The sequence below is a fragment of the Montipora capricornis genome, chromosome 7 (assembly GCF_036669925.1).
Source record: "Montipora capricornis isolate CH-2021 chromosome 7, ASM3666992v2, whole genome shotgun sequence".
Lineage (NCBI taxonomy): Eukaryota > Metazoa > Cnidaria > Anthozoa > Scleractinia > Acroporidae > Montipora > Montipora capricornis.
The window spans coordinates 29,839,802-29,849,801 of NC_090889.1; the positions used below are offsets into that span (position 1 = coordinate 29,839,802).

Sequence of the window (10,000 nt, forward strand, 5' to 3'; positions counted from 1 at the left end):
TATAATAATATGTATTTATTGACTGAGTGGGAGGGCCGGAACGGAAAATATCTGGCCTGAAGTCATGGCATATGGACCGAGCGCCATGACCGAGGGCCAAGTAGTTTCCTGACCGGCCCGACCTAAACTCAGTCAATAAGCATTTTATCATATAGGCTCTTTACACTATTCACCAGCACTCAGAAGATGAAGTTTGGACAAAATAAGTAACAAAAATTTGCATAGAAAATTAATCTTGTATGTTGTTTGCATTTGCTTTTCTGGCTGTAAATAACTTGGATGTTTAAAAGTGACGTAATCCTCTATAATCGCATCACACGGAGCAGTACGTGTTGCACTAATGCGTGTTGCCTTCATACGGTGATTTTCCCAATAGTTTTACAATGAAAGCACAAGCGGGTCCGTACGGGCCGTATGATGAACAGTTAACGTCACGAAGTATCCCTCAAATGCTGCTTCTCAAGTAAGGATTAACTGCTGCATTTACCCTCAGATAAAAATGACGCTAGCCTTGCTCCTTACCTTATTGTTTGAAATAGGTAGCAAAGGCTAATTAACAAATCGAAAATGATTCAGCGTTGTCTGTACTCTTATCGACAACGATATTCGTCATCACATTGGTCAAAATGTTGTGGACTCACGAGGCGGAGCCGATTGAGTCCACAACAAATTTTGACCACTGTGATGACGAATATCGTTGTCGATAAGAGTACAGACAACGCTGAACCACTTTCGATTTGTTTTTTACCACAATATTCAACGCCAAAGAAAGTTTTTTTATTTCAGAGCGTGACCAAAATCATGACTCAAGAAAGAGCAAGCGTTGTCTATTTTCTCGCAATATGATTGGTTTATTTTCCAAAATGAGCGTTCCTGATTGGCTATTACACTGCGTGACAAAATGACGCGAGCATGACGCGTACAGCGTTGTCTAGACTCTCATCGACAACGGCAAATTAGCCAATCAGATTGCGAGATTACAAGCAATTGTGGTAACAAGCCGTGTTCACGCTCAACGTTGATTATGATCAACTGAAGTATGATTCAGGCTATCATACTCCGTTCAATTTTATTCAATTAAGTCTGTTCACATCTGCGAAAATTCAAATACAATAGTCTGTGTGAGAAAGAATGGCGCCGTACCGTGAGGCTGCCACGATTATCATCACCATGCTTGAGGCGAGAACAAAACCAAGAATAGCTTCCGAAAATAGAAGAAGACACCAAATGGTGATCAGAAGTTTCGTCTGCTCATATAAATACCGCCACGTGTTCGCCATTCTGTTCAATTCCGCACTGTAATTACTTCAAACAACCCCCATTGAGATTGTTTGAAATTATTATAATCAAATCATAATCAAGCGCTGTAATTAGTTGATGTGAACCCATTTCATATTTAATTCGATTATAATTCGATCATAGAGTGGTTTTCAATTGAGTGTCGAAAGTAATTAGCGAATTGCTTTGGTTTATGATTACTTCATCAGTGATTGGTTCAAAGTTCTCGCGCCACTTTTTCAACCAATCAGAAGTGAAACAAAAACCAATCGTGGCTCGCGCGTGCACATTTTCCTGCGCTTTGTGTCGGCTACATGTAATTACTTCGAGTTTTGATTGGTTTACTGGAATGTCTCCAACCTTTTTGATTGGCCAAAATAATTACTTTGGTTTTGGTTTTACGACACTCAATTGAAAACTGCTCTAATCGAGGCCTAATGTGAACACGGCTTTAGACTTAATTAAAGGGACAGTTCATGGTAACTTACCAGGCCGATCAACACGCTGAGCTTCTTCGGATGTTCCATTTACAAAAGAGAACTGCAACAGCGTTTCAAAGCAGGACTTTGCAAACTCTTCACGCAAGGGAAATCCGTTTGCATCCGTTCCTTCACGTATACAAAAGCACAATTGGAAAGGAGTATAAAACGTGTCGCGCAGAGGATGAGGAGGCTTTAAGGTCAACGGCTAAGCTGCGTTTCATGATTAAGCATTACATTCGATCGCCACAGGCTCCTAATTTGATACAGAGTCAGAGTGCACCGCACTTTACACGAAATATCCCAAATATGGAATACTCTCCCATGGCCTGACACCAATGGAAGTTCCACCGTACCTTTATTTCAAAAACTCGGTTACGCACGCTATCAACAAAATGAGTGACACCTGTGACACGCCAAATTTGCGTGACAGTAGGTAACGTCCTGCCGAGCGTGATTCCAACCGTGCGTGACATGCTTATGACACGAGACACGAGTATTTTAATTTCTCGTGATCCCTAGAACACCAGAGGTCCCCATTGACTACAGTATCTATAGACAACTTCATTCTACTGGCCGTAATGACATACTGCTTGCATCTGCTCCTTTCAAGAGAACCCTAAGCGACGCCTTTTTAAGGTGGCTTACTACAGTTTTCCGAGGACAAAGATCAAGATTTTGAAATCTGTGAAATTAAAGCAACAGGATCTCTCTTCTGAAGTGTTAGTCACTGCTTTTGATGTAAAAAAAAGAAATAAAAGTCAGGGAAACATGCTACATATAGTGACCGCCGAGCTCTTGGAAGGGGGGACTGGAAACTAGACATTTCAAAGGCCTCAAAACCTGGCCGTACGACCAGGGTCAAAATTTTGGGAATTAGTAAACAACATGAAGACGAAACCGTAAACATTTTTAAAAAATATCTATCAGACAGTTTTTCAGTTACTGACAAAACAGACTAGAATCGACGTTTTTGCCAATTGCAAAAGACCTGTCTGACAGATGTCACTATTTTTTCCTATAAATGATGATTTTTTTCTCGCTAAGGAAATCCTGAAATTTTACGGAGACGTAGTACGGCTAGTTTTTGAGAAAAAGGCCTTTGAAACGTCTAGTTTGCAGTCCCCCGTCCGGGAGCTCGGTCACTATATTGAGCATTTTTCCGTGATTTGCATAAAATTGCATTTTACATCAATTGCAGTGACTAACACTTCAGAAGAGACATCCTGTTCCTTTAATTTCCTTTAATTTTGGAAAACTGTGTTAAGGCGATTTGTAACATGCGCGACACGAGACCTTCTAGATTCGTGAAAGAATGAAATAATCAAACGTACCACTGAAGGTAGCATCAGCAGCCGAGTGTATTGAGCCTCGATTGAGAAGAGCCATAATACGAGCCATGAAGTCCCTCGGGAGAGCACCAGAATGAGGCAGAACCTCTTCACGGATCATACGCAGTAGCTGGCAACAGAACACAAAATGGTAAGTGACCCCTCTAAAAAGGTTTCATTTTTCCACCAATGTAGCCATACTAGGGCAGGAGCCCATGGCTTGAAACTTGAGTTACTCTATTATCATCCATATTTAAAATGGTTCGTTTCATCAAGTATTCGCACCTAAGCCAATCAACGTGCTATGTCGCTGGTTACGTCACAGGTGCATACATTTACTTTGGAATTAATGCCGCAAATAGTAGCCTGCATACAGCCGCTCGCCTTCCTCAAACATCTGAGAGGAGCACTTCTCTCCCGATTTTCTTTTAGGAGAGCGGGTGGCAGTATACAGGCTAGGAAAAAATGACTTCTGAGCAAACGATCACTCAAATTAAAGGTACCAGTTGTTCGCTCCTAGTCATTGGCTCTTGTTTGTGAATATGAATCTTTGTTAAAATTTCTAGGGTGATAAGCAAGATGCGCGCTCCCTGATTGGTTATAGATTAAATCACACTTTTTCTTACAGTGGGTTTCAGCCTAGCTGTTCGAATGTAACTATGCGATTGTCCTCGCTACGCTTAGTGATTGGTGAATGAATGTCACGCCATCTTTTCAACCATAGAGAGACGCAAAAGGAACACCACTCACGCCATACACTGGTGGTTTTTTTCCCGCGCTTTAAGCAAGTTGCATATTACTGCTTAGAAACCTGATTGGTTCATAGTGCTTATTGCGTTACTTGTCACTGGTTTGAGTGAGCATCTCATCACCCCCTGCCCCCCACCCCGCCGCAATTTTTAAACAAGAAACAAGTAAAGGGAAAGAAAGTCCAGTTGCCCTGATGATCAATTGACAAGCCACACAAAAAAATAATTTCTTTCAAGCTAAATGAGTACTAGCAATTATATAATAACCCAAGTTATTCACGGATTTTGATTGGTTCTTGCCTATGATCTATTAGAGGACAGACGCACGATTGACGTCACCAGCAGCTTTTATGCGAATAAAGTTTAATTCTTTATTATAAAAAATAAAAAGATTTCATGTAGCCGTGGGTCTGTTCGGTAATAGATCACAGAAGACGTCAAAATGTGGTAAGAACATCAGTGACACACTCGGCTATCGCCTCGTGTGCCACTTTTTTGTTCTTACCTCATTTTGACGTCATCTGTGATCTATTACTGAACAGACGCACGGCAACATGGAATCTATTTGTTAAATAAAGACGCTTGCAATTTCATTCTCACCTTAATGTCTAACTCCTCGTACGCTAGGTGCTGCACAAGCGACTGATTCTCCGGCGGGCTCCTAAACAATAAGACAAGCATTAAAAGCAAGAACATGGTTTCATCTGTTCCGCGTTTGACACCACCTTAGTATCGTAGATTACTTTCCCGCGGCTGGCTTTGCACCCGCACTGTTTTGTCGCGCCTGCAGCCTGTTACGTTACGTGTTTTCCCGCGCTATTCCTTGACAACCGTTGCCTGTGCTCATACGTTCGGCACGCTTCACGTTTTTCTTTCATCCCACTTTTCTCGGATTGCAGGCTTTCAACTGCTTTGGCCGGCTTATATTAACGTTTTGCGACCTTTCGATGGACATTATATAATTCCGGTGCTTGCCAAAGTTTGCATTCATCTAATGACTGTGAGATAACAACAACAACAACAACACAACAACAAAAATGTTTATTGTACCACAGAGATTTAAATAAACTAAATTACAAGATATTGGCGCCATAAGTGAAGTTTTATGAAACTTTTACGGCAAACTTACATATCCGAAAAAAGAAAATCCTCCAACGCAGAAGCGAACTCGTACCACATCGTTCGGAAAGAATCTAGAATAAAACAAGGAAAAAAAGAGGCTCGTGGCAGTGACCAAGAATAGTGATCCTTGAATTAAAGAAAAGGAACAAATAATAAAAAGAACTTAAATTTGCCCTTCATTAGGTTGATCGCTTTCGGCCGTTTTCATCGCTTCATTCGTTCAAAAAATTACAATTCAACTGGCTTTACCTGGGCGAGCCAGAGCGACGCTTAATCCTCTCCTCGTTACATTCATCAAGGAATCCACGGCGAGTTTCCAGGTAGACTGAGATGGACAACTGTACTTGAGACGTAGAGGATTGCGCAGGGACTGGACAAAGCAAAATGGATGAAGGCATTGATTTATTCAGGTACCTTCCACTAGGTCCGTTTCTTATGCTGTTCAGATTGGTTCTAACTTTTGAGTGTGTGGATGAAAGCTGAAAGTGTGACCATTCAAGTGAAAGCTACTGAGCAGTACTGATCTGTGGTGCTGTTTAGTATGCTATAACAAGTGGTTCTAACTTATCAGTCTGTGGGTGAAATGCCGAATAGTGGTTATTCCAATGCAGGCTACGGGCCAGTACTTTCGTGTGGCGTTGTTTATTGTGCATCACAAGGTAGTTCTCACTTTCGACTTTCTAGAAGAAATAGTGAACGTGTGACAGTTCGAATGAAAGTCCTGGGCAGCTACCTATAGTTCAGCAACACAACCTAAACTCAATTAACGTTTGCTTTAGTCTGATTTCAACGTGGTTCTTGACTGTTAGACAGATCCTCTCATACCTTAATAATGTTCTCCAGTACTTTCTCTTCTATGACCGCAGGGGTTGACATACATTCTTCATACAAACCCAGGGCCATCTCCAAACACTTCTCCGAGAAAGGAGTGAGATTTAGAACTATCCAATCCTTTTTCTTTCTTCTAGAAGTTGTTTCCCCATCGGACAAGCCTTCAACTAGGGGCGGTATTGTTGCGTAATCAAAAAATTGAAGAAGCAACGAAAATAGCGTTGGATACATAGGTTGGTTCGAGACACAGAGAACAGATCCAGCAGAATTCGGCAACGGTTCGCGCAAAACCTCAATCGTGTCCAAAATGGCATGCTGCAGCGGAGCCAGAGTGGTGTCTTGGAAAGAGGGGGCTAAAAATGGCGCCTGATCCACCGGAACCGGCATTGTTACAGAAGTCTGTAAAATTTTTGCGAGTTTTTGTAAATCAGCTAAGCCAAAACGGCTGTATATTCGCATGAAAAGGGACGGAAAAATCTGCACCAGAGCAGTTAGGAAAGCTTGAGCAGGGTAAATCTTTGTTGTTGTGATTTTTCCGGTAGAATCTCGCCTTGTTCGTGCGGTATGCGAGTCCGACATACTTGTGGTTCCTATGGTGTACCACACTCGCCACGCGTTACACCACAAATTCAAATCCTCGTCTGCCGCTTCGCAGAACTTGGGTTGAACCTTATGCTTCGCCGCAGTTTTTCCCGCGCTTTTGTCACGTGAGCTATCCCCCGGGCTTAAGCCCGGACCTAAACTCTCTTGATTGTCATTCGAGTCCTGAACAATGTCTTGAATACTCTTCAGTGCCGCTAAAGCGACTTCAGCGGATTTACTCAACGCCGCAAACTCAATATACTCCAGCAAAAGCGCCCATGCGCGCGGGAATTCTTCGAGTCCCGCCAAAATGTGGCGCCGGTTGTTGAACACGCGCGCAACACCGCTTAGAGTTAAAACACGTGTTTCCGCCCATTGTTTTTCTGCTGTATCACGTGAATGGTGAATCAGAATTTTGCCCTTTAAGTTGACGGAATCGCTGGGTGGTGGAACATCCGCCGCAGAGGTGGACATTGTTTTCACTTGCTCCAACAATGGAAATAAAACCTGAGGCAAGAATAAAACAAATCAACGATTCCCATTTTAGGCATGAACTCCCCAAATATTTTGTCAAAATTGTGACCTGCTTGCGTGCGTTTTCCACGCCTCGCGTCGACTGCATATTAGATTGTTAAATCGTAAATAGTTTGAACCCAGGAATCATATCATAAATAAGAGAAAGTACGGGTGAGTGTAGTCCTGAGATGACACTGACTGACGTTCCGTTTCGACAACTTGAGCCATTTTCATAGTCAAGTAAAGTCAGTTAGTCAATGTCACCCCAAAACAGCCCTTCTCAGAACTACATCCCCAAAACAGCCCTTCTCGGGACTACACAGGAGTAGGAGGAGGAGTAGGAGTAGGAGTAGGAGTAGGAGTAGGAGTAGGAGTAGTGGTAGTGGTAGTGGTAGTGGTAGTGGTAGTGGTAGTAGTAGTGGTAGTAGTAGTGGTAGTGGTCGTGGTAGTGGTAGGGGTAGTGGTAGTGGTAGTGGTAGTGGTAGGGGTAGTGGTAGTGGCAGTGGTAGTGGTAGTGGTAGGGGTAGTGGTAGGGGTAGTGGTAGGGGTAGTGGTAGGGGTAGTGGTAGTGGTAGTGGTAGTGGTAGTGGTAGTGGTAGTGGTAGTGGTAGTGGTAGTGGTAGTGGTAGTGGTAGTGGTAGTGGTAGTGGCAGTGGCAGTGGCAGTGGCAGTGGTAGGGGTAGGGGTAGGGGTAGGGGTAGGGGTAGTGGTAGTGGTAGTGGTAGTAGTAGTGGTAGTGGTAGTAGTAGTGGTGGTGGTAGTAGTAGTGGTGGTGAACAGGTCCTAAGTACGACATTAGACTGTGTTCGTCCTTTCTCATTTGTCAAACAGATTCTTCTGAATAAGGTTTACGATGCTCAGTTGAAACTCACTTTAGAAACAACGACGCGGGCAGGACTCGGTGACAAAGTTTTTCTTCGAAACTTCATGTGAACACTGAATTCATAAGTCTTCAAGCTAAAAAGTGTCGCAAGATTTAATCGCATTTCCCAGGCCAATTCTTATCTTAAGGTCCTCAGTGTAGAGAGCTTTGGGAAGTACCAGCAATCTGCTTAATAGACATTCCCAAGAATAACCTACTCTTTCCATGGAAAGGAAACAAAGCTTGGACAGTTACCTGCCAGAGCACTGTATACCAGGTGACATTCTCCAATAACGAACCATGTGCGTTGATAGTAGAGAATAACGTTTGTCCCGCGCTTTTCCTAACCGCAGGTCGAGGATCAACACATAATTCACCAAGCTTGGCATACAAACACATCCACTGACGGTCAGGGGGAGGTACGGGTTTGTCATATTTGTTCCCAACATTGCCACCATCATAAGCAGCGGTATCGTCCTGCTCCAGTGCAGCATTGATCTTCTCTCGGTGTTGTGACAGGAAGTCGGAAATATTCCACTAAAAAGAAGGAACATTGAAGGGGAAATCGTGAAGGGTGACACATAAACTATATCAAGTCCTTTGCATAAGCGAATCTGAAAAGTGATTTTAAGACCACATGGTACGCAGATTGCGTGCCGTAACTCATTAGCATAGAGTGGTTTTCAATTGTGTCGAAAGTAATAAGCGAATTGCTTTGGTTTTGCATTCGAGCGATTTTCAATTGAGTGTCGTAAAACCAAAACCAAAGTAATTACTTTGGCAAATCAAAAAGGAAGGAGCTAATCCAGTAAACCAATCAAGACTCGAAGTAATTACACGTAAGCCGACACAAAGCGCGGGAAAATGTGCACGCGCAAGCCACGATTGGTTTTGGTTTCACTTTTGACTGGTTGAAAAAGTGGCGCGAGAACTTTGAACCAATCACTGAGTGAAGTAATCATAAACCAAAGCAATTCGCTAATTACGTTCGACACTCAATTGAAAACCACTCTACTTCACTCAGTGATTGGTTCAAGGTTCTCGCGCCATTTTTTTCAACCAATTAGAAGTGAAACCACATTTCCCGCGCTTTGTGTCGGCTAAGTGGAATTACTTCGAGTTTTCATTGGTTTACTAGATTGTATCCGTCCTTTTTGATTGGCCAAGGTAATTATTTTGGTTTTGGTTTTACGGCACTCGATTGAAACTCGCTCTGTCAACGGTTTTAAGCAACTTATTCACGCAACTCACCAGCAGCCCAATAGCTGTTAAACTTATGTTGAACTCCTGCGGCTGCAAACCAAATTTTCCCGCCACGTCAACAACTACCTTGATACACGAGCAAGGCATCAAGATAAGAAAATCCGTCACAACCAGCTGCAAGCTTTGAAATGCAACGCGAATGAGGCCTTCACTGGAACACATAAAATAGGGATTAATAGTTAAATATCATCGTTGATCAAAGATATAACCACCAGAGGATGGAAACTTCGCACTTTAATGTTAACTCCAGACGAAGACGTCATATAATGAAACATGGCCTGATATCTTACCCCTGTTGGTTCGTAGCTGCTCCAATAACACCCAAAACACACAGCCAGCCTTGACCCAGATTTTGACCAGTAGAGTGAAGAATCTGACCACGGAGAAAAAACATTAGCTTTGTTATAAATATTCGTTAACTTCGAAATGTGGTCCACATTTGGTCTTCCTTCCATAAGAATAGCTAACCGCGGAGCAAGCCGCAACCGTCGCACGACACAATAATTATTATTCAAAAATGGCGCCGGGCGCCAGAGAAATTTAAAAAGAAGAACCAGTGATTCCGAAATTCATTTGTTTGGGATACAAATACTTTGGAAAAAAATATCGAACAATTTTGATTGTAAATGTTATTTTCCGTACACTGAAGTAATAATGATTTTTGTTGGGGTGGAGTACATATCATATAAATCTTTCTACCTGGAGAACACATTCCAGTTGCTTATATCGAATATCAGGAAACATTACAGCTGACATTTCTTGTAGCGGACTCAACAGCATGGATTGCAATTGCTGTGAAAATAGAGACAAATGAAATCACTACTGAGTTCAGAAGGCGAAACGACCCAAGGACCAGAAATCATGTATGCACAAGATTCAGCCATTAGGGCCGTTTATACGAGAGAAAAGCCGCGGCTTACTCTGGCCGCGGCGTACATAATACGCGAAAGGAACTATTTATACGAGTATAAACTCCAAGGCCAGGAT

At 42.6% G+C, this 10,000-nt stretch overlaps 1 protein-coding gene across 1 annotated transcript in view; it reads right to left on the reverse strand.

Moving 5' to 3' along the window:
- Nucleotides 1–10,000, reverse strand: part of LOC138056844 (protein MON2 homolog) — a 36,507-nt gene that overhangs the window by 3,757 nt on the left and 22,750 nt on the right. Inside the window, 10 exon segments of the mRNA XM_068902757.1 lie at nt 1,767–1,886; nt 3,092–3,218; nt 4,438–4,498; nt 4,967–5,030; nt 5,209–5,329; nt 5,785–6,879; nt 8,006–8,287; nt 9,002–9,164; nt 9,304–9,386; nt 9,713–9,805. Of these exon segments, the coding sequence (XP_068758858.1) occupies nt 1,767–1,886; nt 3,092–3,218; nt 4,438–4,498; nt 4,967–5,030; nt 5,209–5,329; nt 5,785–6,879; nt 8,006–8,287; nt 9,002–9,164; nt 9,304–9,386; nt 9,713–9,805 (2,209 nt within the window).